Here is an 18,814-nt window from a genome sequence, read left to right as displayed (position 1 = left end):
CCCTACTTCATATGATGTGCAAAAATGAAGTGAAAATCGATCAGAGGCATGAACATAAAAACTAAAGTCATGAAACTTTTAGAAGAAAACATAGAATATCTTCATGACTTGAAGGTAGCCAAAGGTTTGTTAAGTTAATGCACTCATCATAAAGGATCAATGAGTTATTTAGACTTCATCAGAAGTAAAGCTTGCTCATTAAAAGACACCACTAATAAGCCAGCTATTGACTAGGATAAAGTGTTTACAAAATATGTATCTGATGAAGGAATAGTATCCAGAATAATATTTAAAACTACATTTCAAAAATAAAAGGGCAAATAAAGAAAATAAAGTGGGCAGAAAAGATTCTGACACTTCACAAAAGGTAAACAAATAACCCTATAATCGGTGAAAATGTTCACCCTCACAAGTCTTCATATAATTAAGATCATTTACACATCCACCTGAATGATTAAAATTAAAGACTGACAACTAACTCTCCAACTATTGGCAAGAATGCAAAATAGTACAAATAGTTTGGAGAAATGTTGCCCAGTTTCTTAAAGAACTAAACATGCACCTGCCCCGTGACTGAGCAACTCCGCTGTAGAGAAATGAAAACGCTCGCACGAACACGTGTATGTTCATAGCAGTTTTCTTCATCACAGCCATTCATCAGTAAAGGAATAGATAACCTGTGGTGTAGCTACTTAGCTTGTGATACTTGCAACACTTGTGGATGAATCTCAGAAACTGTGAAAGGTGGAAGAAGCAGTACAGCAGTGGTCCATACTGCACAGTTCCGTTTATATGAAATTGTAGAGCAGCAGACTGTTGTGTGTACGGAAAAGGATCAGATCAGTGCTGTGGCTACCTCTCGGAGTGTTGGCTGGGAAGGTACATGAGTAAACTTCTTGGGGCAATGATAATGTTCTGTAGTTTGATAGAGTTACGTGGGTGAGTGCATGAGTCCAAACTCAGTGAACGTATTGTCTGTTTAATTGTATGTAAATCTTATATCAAAAGAAAAACAATAAATATTGAACTTTGTTAATGATATGCACACTGAAGATGATTTCCCGATATTTGCCATTTACTTTGGAACATGTTAAAAAATTAAAATGGACTAGTAGACAGATAAGAGGAACAAATACATAAGTAAGCGTAGCAAAGCATTAATGATCGTGGTGATAGTTCCACAACAATGGCTGTACTTAATGTCACTGAACTGCATACTTAAAAATGGTTAAGATGGTAAATTTTCTTACATATACTTACCATGTTAAAAAAAAGTTAAAATAAGACCTTGCTGGTAAGAATCTAGTTAGTGATTATATGGGTGTTCACTCTAAACTGTTTTCAGCTCTTCTGTATGTTGGGAGGAAATTAAACGCTGGCAGGGGGAGAGGAGGTGCAAAATAAAGCACAGTGGAGGGAAGCCGTCGCAGCCCGTTTTCCCACGAGGGAAACATTCAGTAGAGCTAAGGAAAATGGAGAGAGTATCTCAAAGGTCAAGGGTATGTGTATTATTAATATAATACCTAGTACTTTTATGTTTAAAACTTCTTTTGCTTATTACTGGCAAAGATTTTAGGGAGTGTCAGCTTTTTTTAAAGAAGAAAATAGTTTTATTACTTACTACATTAGTCTGAAACTCTTGTCACTTACCTGCATTACTTAACAGACTGTCAGAGAAGCATACAAATCCAAGTGTATTGTAACCATAGGGGAAATGTCCCATTACCATGACATGACTAGCATGGAAGATTGAATTACAAAGAAATACGAAGGGCATAAACTCGCTTTTCAAGTTTGATTGGGCTTTCACGTTAACTAGTGTTTTGTTTTAATTTTAGATTTGATCTGATAACTTCTGCAGACTTAAGTCTAAACTTTCTTAGTTGGAGAATTAAGTGGTTGTCAAGCATGTGGAAATAACCAACTGGACCTAGAAGGAAAAAAAAAAGCTAAGAAACTAAAGCCAGGGTTTTATGTCTATCCTTTCCATCATGATTTAGCACTACAATTATTATCTTTAATTGTATTCTCTAGATGACTTAGTTCAGAAGTTCACATGTTCAGATCCGTCGGTTTTGTTGGGGAAGGGTAGTCAGTACCATTTTGTCTTGTGTGCTTTTAAAATCTAAAATTGAAGGCTTGGGGGAAGGGGATGTTAGATTATTTAAATAAATGAAAAACTCTTTCCAGACAGTCTTTGAGAGGAATACTGGCTTGAAAGGGGTTCCTACAAATTTCCTTGGCCTGCTGCCAAATGTATGCATGATCAAAAGTATGTATGTTTGTCACTGACAGAGTTTTGTGTTCTGTCAGTGACCCTTCTGTGCCATCTTGAGGGAGTGTCTTTGTTAAGGATCAATCTGTAGTAGAGCAGACTATTAACCCATTTCAGCAGCCATAGAATTTGGCTCTTAAGTTTATAAATGCATTATCCAATGTCTTATAACTCAAAAAATGGCTTCACTTACAATGAATTATTAATAACAAAAGTAACCAAAGAAAATAATCAGTCTGGAAATGTCTGTATACTTTTCTTTACAGAAATAATTATTCATATAAAAAACTTAACTGTTCAATTTCCACATTTGTTAAAGAAGTTTTTGTATTGTGGTCATGAATTTTTTTTCTTGTAGTTATTGCAGTCACTTTTAAATCTTAGAGATTTCTATTAACAAATATTGGAAAATTAGTGCTTAGAAGGTGGAACATGTTGTATGGATCCTTACTTAGAGAGTTATTTTTGAAAATGAAGTTAAAGCTTATGGGCTACTAAACCTTAAAATTTCTTTGCACATTTATTCCTTTTCAGAATAAGCGTTTGAGCAGCCTTTCTTTTCTTCCTTTGAGGAGTACACTTGGGAGAGTAAAGTTTGAGAATGGCTTTGGGAATGGTTGACATTGGCATCAAACCAAGATGTTTTCCCGGTTTAGTAATAAAAGTCAATAGCCAAGGAGTCAACAAGGCTGTGCTCATTGGAATTGGCAAGAGCCGATTTCTTTCCCTGTCTTGAGATGACCATTGGATATGTTAGCGCCCTCTTTTGGTGGAAGAAGGTTACTGCACCCTTAAATAATACAGGCAAAAGGTGAGTTAGAGTTGCTCAGTCATGCCTGACTCTTTGCAACCCCATGGACAAATTCTCCAGGCAAGATTACTGGAGTGAGTTGCCATTTCCTTCTCCATGGCAAAAGGTAGACATCCGTTAAAGTTTTTAAAGTAAAAAATATGCTGAAGATTTGGAAAATTAAAGAAAGCAATGAACCACTCATAATTCTACCAGCAACATAAACACTCTTGGTTAATATAGACATTCACTGTCATATGCTTAATCTGCCATTAGCAAAATAAGATAACAGAAATTTTTGACTTCGTTTACATAAACTTATACAAAGAAGCTGGAAATGGATTCTAAGAAATACTTAGTATAACACAAGACTTTAAACAGATTGAAACATAACTAGAAAAAAGTAAGGGTCTTTCAAATAAAAATAAATTTTAAGTTATGTGATAATATAATACAGTTATAACTGAAAAGTTAGGAAAACACTAACTTTGTAGTTTGGGGACTTTTTTTTCATTTTTTCCCAGCACCCACTGTACTAGCTCAGGACTTTGGAAGAGGCTCACTTCAGTTCAGTCACTCAGTTGTGTCCAACTCTGCGACCCCATGGACTGCAGCATTCCAGGCTTCCCTGTCTATCACCAACTCCCGGAGCTTACTCAGACTCATGTCCACTGAGTCAGTGATGCCATGCAACCATCTCACCCTCTGTCATCCCCTTCTCTTCCTGCCTTCAATCTTCCCCAGCATCAGGGTCTTTTCCAAGGAGTCACCTCTTCGTGTCAGGTGGCCAAAGTATTGGAGCTTCAGCTTCAGCATCCATCCTTCCAATGAATATTCAGGACTGATTTCCTTTAGGATGGACTGGTTGGATCTCCTTGCAGTCCAAGGGACTCTCAAAAGTCTTCTCCAACACCACAGTTCAAAAGCATCAATTCTTTGGCGCTCAGCTTGCTTTATAGTCCAACTCTCACGTCCATACATGACTACTGGAAAAACCATAGCTCTGACTAGGTGGACCTTTGTCAGCAAAGTAATGTCTCTGTTTTTTAATACGCTGTCTAGGTTGGTCATAGCTTTTCTTTCAGGGAGCAAGCATCTTTTAATTTCATGGCTGCAGTCACAATCTGCAGTGATTTTGGAGCCCAAAAATAAAAAGTCTCTCACTGTTTCCACTGTTTCCCCATCTATTTGCCGGGACCAGATGCCATGATCTTAGTTTTCTGAATGGTGAGTTTTAAGCCAGCTTTTTCACTGTCCTCTTTCACTTGTATCAAGAGGCTCTTTAGTTCCTCTTCGCTTTCTGCCATAAGGGTGGTGTCATCTGCATGTCTGAGGCTATTGAAATTTCTCCCGGCAATCTTGATTCCAGCTTGTGCTTCTTCCAGCCCGGCGTTTCTCATGACGTACTCTGCATATAACTTAAATAAGCAGGGTGACAATATACAGCCTTAACGTACTCCTTTTTCTATCTGGAACCAGTCTGTTGTTCCATGTCCAGTTCTAACTGTTGTTTCTTGACCTGCATACAGGTTTCTCAGGAGGCAGGTAGGGGGTCTGGTATTCCCATCTCTTCAAGAATTTTCCACAGTTTGTGGTGATCCACATAGTCAAAGGCTTTGGTGTAGTCAATAAAGCAGAAGTAGATGTTTTTCTGGAACTCTCTTGCTTTTTCAGTGATCCAACAGATGTTGGCAATTTGATCTCTGGTTCCTCTGCCTTTTCTAAACAAGCTTGAACATTTGGAAGTTCATGGTTCACGTACTGTTGAAGCCTGGTTTGGAGAATTTTGAGCATTACTTTGCTAACGTGTGAGACGAGTGCTATTGTGTGGTAGTTTGAGCATTATTTGGCACTGCCTTTCTTTGGGATTGGAATGAAAACTGACCTTTTCCAGTCCTGTGACCACTGCTGAGTTTTCCAAATTTGCTGGCATATTTGAGTGCAGCACTTTCACAGCATCATCTTTTAGGATTTGAAATAGCTCGACGGAAATTCCATCACCTCCACTAGCTTTGTTCTTAGTGATGCTTCGAACATTGGAAGAGGCTAAGTAAGTGTGTTAGCTGCCCAGCTGTGTCCAACTCTTCATGACTCCATGGACTGTAGCCCGCCAGGCTCCTCTGTCCATGGAATTCTCCAGGCAAGAATACTGGAGTGGTTTGCCATTTCCTTCTTCAGGGCTCCTACTGGGGCAGTTAGAATTGGATGCCTCACTTCTAAGGGAGCCTCCCAGCTATGTTCATTATCACTGGAAAAGACGAGCCAAGGCTTAATTCTGTCTCAGTAAGACAGTGTGCTAGAGTAGCAGCTTGTTAGCCATTGACGCTCAGTTAGGATCCTAGTTTCCCGTGAACAGATTCCAGGAGGTAGGCTTTGTCAGGCCATGGTGTTTGAGTGTAGGGGATGAGGGAGAAGAAGTGAGCCCTGTTTCTGTAACTGTTTGGGGTTACTGCTTGGAGGGCAGAATGAATGGGTTTTGAGGTGTTCTAAGACGCCTCTAGGTGACGTCTTCTTTTCTCACGGCTTTAGGTTTCCACCTCTATGCCGGCATCTCTCATCTATGCCAGTTCAGTCTACCCTGTAGGCCCCCTTGTCATATTTTGTTTACCTCCTGCCCTCTGCTTTCTTCTAACTTCTCACACGCCATTCTCTTTTTTAATCAGTGCTGACAGTGCAACTCCTTTTTCATAGGAAATTTAGCAACAAAGAAAAGAAAAATCTTAATTTCTTTGTAGCAGATTTTAACTTTAGTTCTTAATTTTCCATTTTAATGATAGGCATTGGCAGTCAAATGAATAATAATAATAGCAAACATTGTATTACTACCTAATCACTAGTGTTCTGAGCACTTCTACTCATTAACCCATTTAATGGAGGCAACATCACTGTAAACCAGGTACTGTACTGTTCCATTTTGCAGATGAGAAACCCAAGGCACAGAGAGATTGTGTCTTGCTCAGCATCACACAGCTAGTAAATATAAAACGATGAAAACCCAGGCAGTCTGGAGCAGAGTTTGTTCTTGGCTGTACTGACTCTAAAGCTGAGGATAAAGTGTCACCAGGTAGGGATCTGGAGCCAAGTGGAAGCCAGGAGGCATGAAGGGGCTCCAAAGAGAAAGAATAATACCTAAAATAAGCGTTGCTTAATTCACTGTCGTACCTAAAGCTGGATCTAACTAACGCCTTTCATAATCATCTCTGATGTTGCCTTTAGCGTCCAAGACCATAGGTTGCTTCTCTCTGAATGACACAGTAACCAGATTGCTAAAGTTTCCTTTGTTGGTAATTTTTAAATACAATTTAATCTTCGTAAGAATGTATACATTTGTTGTTTATAAATCATACTTCTGAGTAGTTTAAGGGGTTGGGAAACTGTTCTGTTATTTATCAGACATTTTTACTTACAGACAGTACAGAGGTAAGCTTGGAATATTATGAAGTCTGAATTCATAGTAAAAGACTTCAAATTAAAAAGGCTTTTCTGTTCATTATTCTTCCTTTTCCTCTGACTCTGTCTCATGAATCATTGCTAAGTTTGTGTTAGAATAACCACTTGAAGATCAAAACTAATACATATTACCTCATGGTCATTTTCACTTTCATGCATTGGAGAAGGAAATGGCAACCCACTCCAGTGTTCTTGCCTGGAGAATCCCAGGGACGGGGGAGCCTCTGTGGGGTCGCACAGAGTCGGACATGACTGAAGTGACTTAGCAGCAGCAGCAACAGCATGGTCGTTTAACTTTAAAAAAAATGTGTTATTGCGGCTTAATTGCTGTGCAATAAGTTGCACATATTTAAAATACGTAGCTTGGTAAGTTTTGATACGTGTCTACACCCATGAAGCTATTAACTGCGAACATCTCCAGCACAGAGATTTTTGTTTGATTTCTTCTAGTAGTTATATAGTACTAAGTTTTACATTTAAGTCTGTGATCCTCTTGTGTTAATTTTTACATATCATGCTAGGTATTGAGAAAAAGAGATTTGGAGATTTTTGCATATGTATATTCTGTTGTTCTGACACCATTTGTTAAAGATTCAGTTCTACCATGAACAGTCTTCTGCTTAGCCGCTTAGTCGTGTCTGACTCTGTGACCCCATAGACTGTAGCCCACCAGGCTCCTCGGTCGGGGGATTCTCTAGGCAGGAATACTGGAGTAGATTGCCATGCCCTCCTCCAAGGGGTCTTCCCAACCCAGGGATTGAACCCAGGTCTTCTGCATTGAGGGCGGATTCTTTACAGTCTGAACCACCAGGGAAACCTGTCTTAGCAGCTTTGTCAAAAAATAGTTTGTCCATTTAAGCTATTTCTGAACTTTGTAGACGGTCTATTGCTCTGCTCTGTCTTTAAGCCAGTACTATACTGTCTCGACGGAGAAGGCGATAGCACCCCACTCCAGTACTCTTGCCTGGAAAGCCCATGGACAAAGGAGCCTGGTAGGCTGCGGTCCATGGGGTCGCGAAGAGTCGGACATGACTGAGCGACTTCACTTTCGCTTTTCACTTTCATGCATTGGAGAAGGAAATGGCAACCCACTCCGGTATTCTTGCCTGGAGAATCCCAGGGACAGGGGAGCCTGGTGGGCTGCTGTCTATGGGGTCACACATAGTTGGACACGACTGAAGTGACTTAGCAGCAGCAGCATACTGTCTTGATCGTAGTAACTTTATACAACCCTTGAAATCAGACAGGGTTAGTCCTCTGACTTTATTCTTCTTCAAAGTTGTTTTGGCTCTTTTAGGTCCTTCACATTTCCATAGGAATTTTAAAATCAGTTTGTCTATTTCTGTTTTTTAAAAAACTTACTGAAATTCGGACTAGAATTACTTAGAATTATAGATAAATTAACAATTTAGCAATTTTTAGTCTTCTAAGCCATGAAAACAATGTTGTTGTTGTTGTTGTTCAGTTGCTAAGTCATGTCCGACTCTTTGTGACCCCATGAACTGCAGCACTCCAGGCTTCTGTGTCCATCACTGTCTCTCTGAGTTTACTCAAACTCATGTCCATTGAGTCAGTGATGCCATCCAACCATCTCATCCTCTGTTGCGCCCTTCTTCTCTTGCCCTCAATTTTTCCCAGCATCAGGGTCTTTTCCAGTGAATCGGCTCTGCATCAGGTGGCTAGAGTAATGGAGCTTCAGCATCAGTCCTTTCAGTGAATATTCAGGGTTGATCTCCTTTAGGATTGACTGGTTTGATCTCCTTGCTGTCCAAGGGATTCTTGAGAGTCTTCTCCAATACCACAGTTCAAAAGTGTCAGTTCTTCAGCGATCAGCCTTATTTATGGACCAACTGGTGGCTCAGATGGTAAAGGGTCTGTCTACAATGTGGGAGACCCGGGTTTGATCCCTGGGTCGGGAAGATCCCCTGGGGAAGGAAATGGCAATCCACTCCAGTACTATTGCCTGGAAAATCCCAGGGACAGAGGAGCCTGGTAGGATACAGTCCATGGGGTCACAGAGAGTCGGACACGACTGAGTGACTTCACTTCACTCATATCCATACATGACTACTGGAAAAACCATAGCTTTGACTATATGGACCTTTGTCTCAAAGTGATGTCCCTGCTTTTTAATACATAGTCTAGGTCGGTCATAGCTTTTCCTCCAAGGAGCAAGCGTCTTTTAATTTCGTGGCTGTGGTCACCATCTGCATTGATTTTGCAGCCCAAGAAAATGAAAGTGACATTTTCCCCATCTATTTGAAAACAATGTAGCTTTCCATTCATTTAGGTCGCCATTAGTTTCTCTCAGCAGCATTTTATAGATTTCAGAGCACAGGTCTTATACATCTCTTGTCAGATTTATGCCTAAGTATTTCATATTTTCATGCTATTTTAAATGGTGTTTTTAGGTCAGTTTCTTATCAGTTAATACTAATACATGGAAATATAATTAATTTTGTATCCTGCAACGTTGCTAAAATTTATTAGCTTTTTTGTAGATTCCATCAGATTTTCTACATAGGCCACATGCCATCTGTGAATAATGACAGTTTTACTCCATCCTTTCTAGTTTGATGGTTTTTAATTTCTTTTTCTTGATTTACCATGCTGGCTAAAGCCAGTAGAAGTAGTAAGAGAGAATATCCTTGCCTTCTTTCATTAAATACAATGTTAGCGCTAGGTTTCTTGCAAATTACTTTTATTAACTAAAGGAAATTCCCTTCTATAACCTCATTTGCTGAGAGGTTTTATGAGAAGACATTGGATTTTGTTTTTCCATATCTCTTAAGATGATCGTATGGTTCTTTAGTTTGCTGATGTGGTAAATTATATTGACTAATTTATGAATACTAAGTCTCGCATTTTTGCAAAAGAAAAAAACTTGGTCATGACATACTCTTTTTTTTAAACGGTATTTATATTTGGCTATGCTGGGTCTCTGTTGCTGCGTGGGCATTTCTCTAGTTGCAGTCAGCAGGGGCTACACTCTAGCTGCAGTGTGAGGGCTTCTCATTGCGGGGGTTTCACTCGTTGGGTAGCATGGGCTCTAGGGCATGCGGGCCGTAGTGGCTGCAGCATGGACTCAGCAGCTGCAGCTCACGGGCTCTAGAGGACAGGCTCAGCAGTTGTGGCACGCGGCCTTATTTACTCCGTGGCATTTGGGATCTTCCCAAATCAGGAATCAAACCCATGTCTCCTGCACTGGCAGGAGGATTCTTTGCCACTGAGCCACCAGCGAAGCCCTATCTATTTATTGAGTGAGCTTTGATGGTCTGATCATTGGAGAATTTGTCCACTTCATCTAAATTGTCTAGTTTATTGGCATAATATTGATCCTAATATCCCCTTTTCTTTTTAATGTCTTTAGAATCTGTAGCAATGTCACCTCTCTGATTCCTGATATTGGCAATTTGTATATTCTTTCACTTTTTCTTGATCAGTCTAGCTAGAGTTTTATCTATTTTATTGGTATTCTCAAAGAACCAACTTTGGTTTCATTGATGTTTCTGTTGTTTTTCTATTATCTGTTCATTGACATTTGCTCTGGTTTTCATTCTTTCCTTTCTTCTGTTTAGTTGGTATTCAATCAGTTCTTCCTCTAGCTTTTTAAGGTTGAAAATGAAATCACTGATTTCTCATCTTTCTTCTCTTATAATATAGGCACTTAGCTGGACACCACAGATTTTTATTTTCATTCAGTTCAAAATACTTTGGAATTTCCCTGTTGATTTTTTCCTTTGGTCTATGAGCTGTTTAGAAGCATATTGTTAAAAAAAAAAAAGAAGAAGAAGAAGCATATTGTTTAGTTTATACAAAGTTTATCATTGGTTTTCTCAGTATCTTTCTGTTATTGTTTGTGATGTAATTACCTTATAGTCAGAAAACATGAAAGTGTCTTGAATCCTTTTCAAGACCCAGAGTTAAGTTTATCTTGGTAAATGTTCTACATGTACTTAGAAAGAATGTATGTTCTGCTGTTAAAAGTGTAGAGTGTTCTTTTGAATGTTAAATTAGTTGATAGTGTTCAAGTCTTATATCCCTATTGATTTTTTGTCTACTTATTTTGCCATTATTCAGAGAGGAATGTTGAAATCCCTGACTATAATTGCAAGTTTGTCTCATTTCTTTTTTTTTAATACTTTTTTGAGATATAACTCATATACTATACAATTCATCCATTAAGGTTTACAACTAAATGATTTTTTCATCACCACTATCCAATTTTAGAATATTTTCGTTCCCCCACTGAAAAGAAACCCCATACCCATTAGCAGTCATTTCCCATTTCTAATCACACCAGTTCAGTTCAGTCGCTCAGTCGTGTCCGACTCTTTGCGACCCCATGGACTGCAGCACGCCTGGCCTCCCTGTCCATTACCAACTCCCGGAGTTTACTCAAACTCATGTCCATTGAGTCAGTGATGCCATCTAACCATCGCATCCTCTGTTGTCCCCTTCTCCTCCCGCCTTCATCTTTCCCAGCATCAGGGTCTTTTCAAATGAGTCAGCTCTTCACATCATGTGGCCAAAGTACTGGAGTTTCAGCTTCAGCATCTGTCCTTCTAATGAATATTCAGGATTGATTTCCTTTAGGATGGACTGGTTGGATCTCCTTGCAGTCCAAGGCACTCTCAAGAGTCTTCTCCAACACCACAGTTCAAAAGCATCAGTTCCTTGGCACTCAGCTTTCTTTATAGTCCAACTCTCACGTCTATACATGACTACTGGAAAAACTATAGTTTTGACTAGATGGACCTTTGTTGGCAAAGTAATGTCTCTGCTTTTTAATATGCTGTCTAGGTTGGTCATAACTTCATCACCACAGCCCTAAACCACCACTCATTTACTTCCTCTCTCTATAGAGTTGCAGATGTTTTATATAAAACATAATCATACAATATGTGCGATTTTATAATTGATGTGTTACAGTTGGCATAATGTTTTCACATTTTATCTATGTTATGATATGTAGTATTGGAACTTCATTCCTTTTTGTGGCCAAATAATAATTGCATTGTATGGATATGCTCGTTTTATTTGTCTATTCACCAGCTGATGGATGTTTAGATTGTTTCTACATTTTCCATATTATGAATAATGCTTCTGTGAACACTGGTGCACATAAATTTTTGTGTTGTATGTTTTTATTTCTCTTGCATATTTGCTTAAGAATAGAATTCCTGGATCATACAATAATTCTATGTTTAACTTTCTGAGGAACTGCCAAATTGTTTTCCAAAGCAATTGCAACATTTTTCATTCCCACTGGGAATGCATGAGGTTTCTCCGCATCCTTGCCAATATTTGTTATTATATTTTTTATTATAGCCAATTTAGTGGGCTCATCGTGGTTTTGATTTACATTTCACTAATGACTAATGATTTTAAGCCTCTTTTATATACTTATTGGCCATTTGTATATCTTTGGAGAAATGTCTGTTTCGATCCTTTCTCATTTTTTTTAACTTGTTTTCATTTAAGCTGTTCTTTTTATTATTGAGTTATAATTCAATTAACCCTATTAGATAAATAATTTGAAAATATGTTCTCTTATTCTATGAGTTTTCTTGTCATTTTCTTGGTACTGTTTATAACACAAAGGTTTTTAATTTTGATATAGTCCAGTTTATCCTTTTGTTCTTTTTCTTTTGGTGTGCTGGAGTGGGTTGCCATTCCCTTCTCCAGGGGATTTTCCCGACCCAGGGATCAGAGCATATAAGCATGCTTTAGTGTTTGCATCTTTGAAGACCCTTGGCTCCAGATGTTATACTCCCTTTCATACCCACACTTCTTAAGCGTTTCCTCTCACACTGCCTCCCTGTCTCACCAGTAATTCCTCTTCAACCCCCTCCAGCTATTCACTGAACTGCTCTGATCAGACACCAACGATCTCCATATTGCTAAGTCCAAGGTGACTTTTTCTCTTTTTCAGCCTCAGCACAATTAGCCAGTTTCCACTTTCTCCACGAAGCGCTCCTTTGTCAGCTTCTGTGACTCCATACTCCTAGTTATCCCCACTCCCTTGGTTATTTCCTCTGTATCCTTTCTCCAGCTCCTCTACTTTTACTCAGCTACTAAATATTGGAGCACCTCAGAATTAAGCCTGGGCCTTCTTCCCTGTAAACTAGGTAACCTTATCCATTTTCACGACTTTTAATATTATTTGTGTGTTGGTGGTTTCCCTATGTGCATCTCCAGCTCAGACTTGTCCTGTGTGCTCCATACTGGTAGATCTGACCACCTTCTCTGTGTATATCTCTAGACATCCATCCAGAACTAACATGCTCTCTACTCTCCTTTTTCTCATCTCAGTAAATGACACCACATCGATCTATTTGCTCAGGCCCCAAAACTAGGTCTCATCCATATTTATTTCCCTCTGTCACCTCCCACATCAGTTCATCATCAAGTTCTGACTGTCCTGCCTCCAAAATATAGTCTGTTTCCACTCCGCTCCATCCTGACCTAATCTAAACGCCCATCATCTCTGACTTGAACCCCTGTGTTAGCCTCCTAGGGAGTCTCTGCCTGTACTCTTGCCCCATCCCAGTCCATTTTCATCAGAGAAGCCCATTGTAGGTTTGACAGTGCTTATCATTGTAGATTTGACTATTTATTGTCACAGTTTTCATGAGAAAGGGAGGCTTTTTCTAATTTGCACCAAAGTAGATTTGCATTTAGGCTAGCATTTTTATGCCTTTCCCTTCTCTGATGCATCAGGGTCTTTTTCTGTCTAGGCCTCACCCTTATCCTCTAAGCTTTTCTTTCTTTCAAATATTTCAGACTTAAAGAAGTCAAACAAAAAACTGCCATATAACCTTTGTGCCTAGGGAGTCTCTCTGCCTGTGCTCTTGCCCCATCCTAGTCCATTTTCTTCTCGCTTCAGCTTGTCTTTCCAATGAATATTTAGGATTGATTTCCTTTAGGACTGACTGATTTGAACTCCTTGCAGTCCCAGAGACTCTCAAGAGTCTTCTCCAACACCACAGTTCCAAAGCATCAGTTCTTCGGCATTCAGCCTTCTTTATGGTCCAGCTCTCACATCCATACATGACAACTGGAAAAACCATAGCATTGACTAGACGGACCTTTGTCAGCAAAATAATGTCTCTGCTTTTTAATACACTATCTAAGTTTGTCATAGCTTTTCTTCCAAGGAGCAAGTGTCTTTTCATTTCATGACTGCAGTCAACATCTGCAGTGATTTTGAAGCCCAAGAAAATAAAGTCTGTCACTGTTTTCTTTGTTTCCCCATCTATTTGCCATGCAGTGATGGGACCAGATGCCATGATCTTAGTTCTTTTAACGTTTTAACGTTGAGTTTTAAGCCTGCTTTTTCACTCTCCTCTTTCACCTTCATCAAGAGGCTGTTGAGTTCCTCTTCACTTTCTGCCATAAGGGTGGTGTTATCTGCATATCTGAGGTTATTGACATTTCTCATGGCAGTCTTCGTTCCAGCTTGTGCTTCATCAAGCCGGCGTTTTGCATGAGGTATTCTGCATATAAGTTAAATAAGCAAGGTGACAATATACAGCCTTGATGTACTCCTTTCTCAATTTGAAACCAGTCCATTGTTCCCTGTCTGGTTCTGACTGTTGATGCTTGACCTGCATACAGGTTTCTCAGGAGGCAGGTAGGGGGTCTGGTATTCCCATCTCTTTAAGAATTTTCCACACTTTGTGGTGATCCACACAGTTAAAGGCTTTAGCACAGTCAGTGAAGCAGAAATAGATGTTTTTCTGGAATTCTGTTGATTTTTCTGTGATCTGACGGATGTTGGCAATTTGATCTTTGGTTCCTCTGCCTTTTCTAAATCCAGCTTGAACATCTGGAAGTTCTTGGTTCACATACTGTTGAAGCCTAGCTTGGAGAATTTTGAGCATTACTTTGCTAGCATGTGAGATGAGTGCACTTGTGCAGTAGTTTGAACATTCTTTGGGATTGGAATGAAAACTGACCTTTGCCAGCCCTGTGTCCATTGCTGAGTTTTCCAAATTTGCTGGCATACTGAGTGCAGCATTTCAACAGCATCCATCTTTGAAAGGATTGGAAATAGCTCAACTGGAATTCCATCACCTCCACTAGCTTTGTTCATAGTGAGGCTTCCTAAGGTCCATATGTCAAGTTACCTTTGGTTTTATAGTCTGTTGACTCAACTGTTGATAATTTATAAGCCTGGTTTGCTTAATTTAGTCAACAGTTTTCAAGCTTTCCCTACAGTTGCTCTACTGAAACATTTAAAGTAAATGACACTTTATTTCATTGAACTTGAGTAGCCATGACTAAAAACTAAGTTTCTGTAAACCTGTCCAGAAACCAGAAAAACCTTTGGCAGTGTGAATCATCCCTGATGTAATTGGAGTCTCCTTGGTTTTTATTTACTGTCTTGAGGAGGGTGTACCTGTGACCGCACGCTAGTGTAAGGCTTGTCAGGTGTGCGGAACACAGAGCGGACAGTCCCAGCCTTGTGACTCGTGAGAGGTCGTCTAACTTACGCTCCCTTTTCTGTTGGCAGTGCACGACTTGATTTTCTGGCGAGATGTGAAGAAGACTGGCTTTGTCTTTGGCACCACACTGATCGTGCTGCTGTCCCTGGCCGCTTTCAGTGTCATCAGTGTGGTTTCTTACCTCATCCTGGCCCTTCTGTCTGTCACCATCAGCTTCAGGGTCTACAAGTCTGTCATCCAAGCTGTACAGAAATCAGAAGAAGGCCATCCATTCAAGTGAGTTGAAGCATCATTACTAATGCTCTACAACTTAGGGAAGGGTTTGCAGAGGCTGGTCAGATCCAAATCAGACCTGATTAGAAATCAGGAATTATAGGGCCTAATGCAGCTAATCAGTGGCGTGAAACATCAACTTGAGACTACTTTATGAAGTGACCAAGTTAGGAGCCAGGAACTTTTTTGACAAACTAGAGGGTCACCTAAAAGGACTGTCTGAATTCCTGGGCAGGGTCATCCTGTAGAGAAGGCAGAGCGTCTGGACAGCATTCAGTTAAATGGGGTCCCAGGTGCATGTTTAAGCCCCACATAGTTAATACTTAAAACAGCCTTGAAAAAAAAAAGAAAAAAAACAGCCTTGGAATGTTGTTGTTGAGGATGCATTCTTGGCAGTATAAGAACTCTGTGTGTATATTCTTGGTTTTATTACTGATTTCCTTCCTATCTCTCCTTTAGTTGCCTTAATACCAGGGGCAAGTCGTGATGAAGTCAGTAGGTCATGCATTTGTAGAATCCAGTTGCTAGCTTTTCCAACTGTGCTATGATTTAACAAATGTTTTCCTCACTCCTTTCCTCTTGAAAGTCTTGGCCTGTAAAAAAATTTTAACATCAACAAATGGCAGTATTTTATTATTTTCAAATAGCAGGTTTTTAAAACCCCTCCTCGTGGAAGAAGTATTTCTGTGATCTCTCAGAACTATGACAGAATAGGTGTCTGACTGCAGCTTTGGTCCTTGTATTTTCTCCTGGTGAAAATAGAAGGAATAATTTAAGCTATATGTGGCATTTTAAAAGTTACTTGCAAATTGGTTTTAACAAATCAGTAGTTGTTGATTGATTGAGTGGATAAATTTTACTGTTTTGCCACAAGCTGCAATGTAGAAGTTTTTTTTTTCCTCCTTTCACATGATGCTGTTACATATTTATAAAATGTGTTTTGCTAGGTTGTATTAATTACAGCATCTAATTGTTATAACTTTTGTGTTTGATAGTACATATTTCCTTAATAAACCGGAAAGAAAAACATGCCTATTACTCTTCTGACTTTTCCCGCAAGACTGTAGGCTGTTTGAGGCAGAAGCAGTTTTATTTTTCTGATATCCCTATACCTAGTAGAGGGTCTGGTACTGATGGGCACCAGTAAGTGCTGAGTGAATGAACAGATTATGAGCAGGTGGTTACATCTCAGTTCTATAATGCATCCTGGGAACAGAACGCAGGTCTTTGTGTTTTTTTAACAAATATTTTATAATGCCTCCTTTATCATTTTGAAATGAAATTCATAGATAATATTACTGGTAAACAATTTTTAAAACATCATAATTGTAAGGAGTGATAAAATAGAAAGTCATTGACAATGAAACAACTAGCATTTCAGTCAATATTTTAATTTCTTAGAAATAACTATACCAAAAAAGAAACTAAAAATACTTGAGATCAGATACTTGCATGTACATTTATAATCTCCCTTACTGATGTGATTTTCCAAAATGGCAAAAAAAAAAAAAACTTAAGGTTTCAGTATAAACAAAATACAGTTTTAGACAATTCGGGATATGTCACAATTGTGGGGAAAATACTTTGTTTTTATATGTTCTGGGCTCTTGATAATTATAAAGAGGTTCACCTTCATGAATATCCTATGAGATAGTAAAAGTTAGGCAGGACATTGGGCAGTTTTATTGTACATGACTGTCCCACACTGTGGGCATAGGGCAGTTTTGCCTCTACCTACCAAATGGCACTCATGTTCCCCCCACCCCACCCCATGTTAGCAAAGTCTGCCTCTGCAGATTTCACACACCCTTCAGGGGATTTCACCCTCTGAAGAACTTCTGTGCTAACAGAAAGAGATCGTCTCCTGCCATGTCAGATGTGTGACTGTTGTTTCTTCTTCTGGAAGAGCCTACCTGGATGTCGACATCACTCTGTCCTCAGAAGCTTTCCATAACTACGTGAACGCTGCCATGGTGCACATCAACAGGGCCCTGAAACTCATCATTCGTCTCTTTCTGGTGGAGGATCTAGTTGACTCCTTAAAGGTTAGTTGCCTCTGCAGTTTTTGGTGGTGAGGCTGAGGAAGACCGGGGACTGAGTTATAATTCAGAGGAAAGGCAGTAAATAAGGTTTTATCAGACAAAAGCAAAATGAATGCTTGTCTCAATCAATCTACAAAAATGGAAGTAGGGGTTAGTAAAGAAGGTACTTTCTGCATCAGGAGAACTAACATCAGAATAAGGATAATGTATGTAATTGATAGAAATGTAGGTATTGTCTGTTTGGTTCTTCTGAGAGAACCACTGAGTTCTCTTATGCACCCTCAAATGTATAATAGAAATGAGGTAACCATGTTGAAATTATTAATGGCATACATCACTGAATTTATGAGGACTTAGCTAGAAAAAAATAACATCAAATAACCTGAATTTTGTAAGATCCCCTGCTGGAAGGCATGGCAACCCACTCCAGTATTCTTGCCTGGAGAGAGGAGCCTGGTGGGCTACAGTCCATGGGGTTGCAGAGAGTCAGACACAGCTGAGTGGCTAAGCACAGCCCAACCTGAATTCTGCATCATGATTATCCCTGCTTAACCCCCTGATGTTGGCCTTCACAGCTTGCTGTCTTCATGTGGCTGATGACCTATGTTGGTGCCGTTTTCAATGGGATCACCCTTCTGATTCTTGGTAAGGTGGCAAGGAAATTGTCTTCAGGCTCTATGAAGTAATTGGTAAGAGTAAGAGCAGAGAGAGCTCAGCGTGGCTCCAGTCCTTTCACACTGGTCCAGCCTTCAACATCCATAAAGGCCTTGTCTAAATATTGGAGGAACCTGTGTTTGTGGGCACAGGTTTATTAAATGGTCCCACCTATAAAGAAACATCCAGACAACTAGAAATACAGGAGAGTTGTCGAGATTTGGTTTAAATATGAGGATCTTCATAATTTGGAAATTATTAGTGGTACAAGAGGGAAGACTATATACCTGTATCTAACGGTCCTTAGTTGAGAGCTCTGGCCAGGATTTCTCATACTGATGAAGTTCTGTGTTTCCCTGTATTTCATGAGGAAAAATATCCCTGTTACTCAGACTTTGTGACTGTCTCCATTGACACTTGCCATGTCTTATGATTCTTTCTTACAGCTGAACTACTCGTTTTCAGCGTTCCAATTGTCTATGAGAAGTACAAGGTAAGCATTTGTCTGTTTTGAGTCAGATATGCCAGTTAATGTATGACTAATTTTAGTTCTTTTTTTATTTCTTTATTTATTTGGCTACATCAGATCTTTAGTTGCAGCATGTGGGATCTAGTTCCCTGAACAGGAATTGAACCCGGGCCCCCTGCGTTGGGAGCACGGAGTCTTAGCCACTTGACCACCAAGGAAGTCCCTAGTGCATTTTTTAGGCATTGAAAGTTCACAGCAATCTTTTCCTAGCCGTTTTTACAGTCTTAATTTTACAAGTCAAGTTCCTACAAGAAACTGGTAACTGGTTTCCTCTAAGAAGCAAAACTGAATGTCTAGAAGAGATAAGGGTAGAAAGGGAATTTACTGTGTTACCATGCTGTATGTCTTTTG

The 18,814-nt window shown here is 39.5% G+C and overlaps 1 protein-coding gene across 1 annotated transcript in view; it reads left to right on the top strand.

Annotated features, from left to right (window-relative positions):
- Positions 1-18,814, top strand: part of RTN3 (reticulon 3) — a 63,253-nt gene that overhangs the window by 40,850 nt on the left and 3,589 nt on the right. Inside the window, exons 2-5 of the mRNA XM_068975867.1 lie at positions 15,034-15,241; positions 17,145-17,283; positions 17,856-17,925; positions 18,381-18,427. Coding sequence (XP_068831968.1) covers positions 15,034-15,241; positions 17,145-17,283; positions 17,856-17,925; positions 18,381-18,427 — 464 coding nt within the window. The remainder of the gene's footprint in view (positions 1-15,033; positions 15,242-17,144; positions 17,284-17,855; positions 17,926-18,380; positions 18,428-18,814) is intronic.

Source organism: Capricornis sumatraensis, chromosome 8 (genome assembly GCF_032405125.1).
Source record: "Capricornis sumatraensis isolate serow.1 chromosome 8, serow.2, whole genome shotgun sequence".
NCBI classification, from domain to species: Eukaryota; Metazoa; Chordata; class Mammalia; order Artiodactyla; family Bovidae; genus Capricornis; species Capricornis sumatraensis.
Note: the sequence above shows the minus strand (reverse complement) of the source record. Positions and strands in the feature narration are given on the sequence as shown.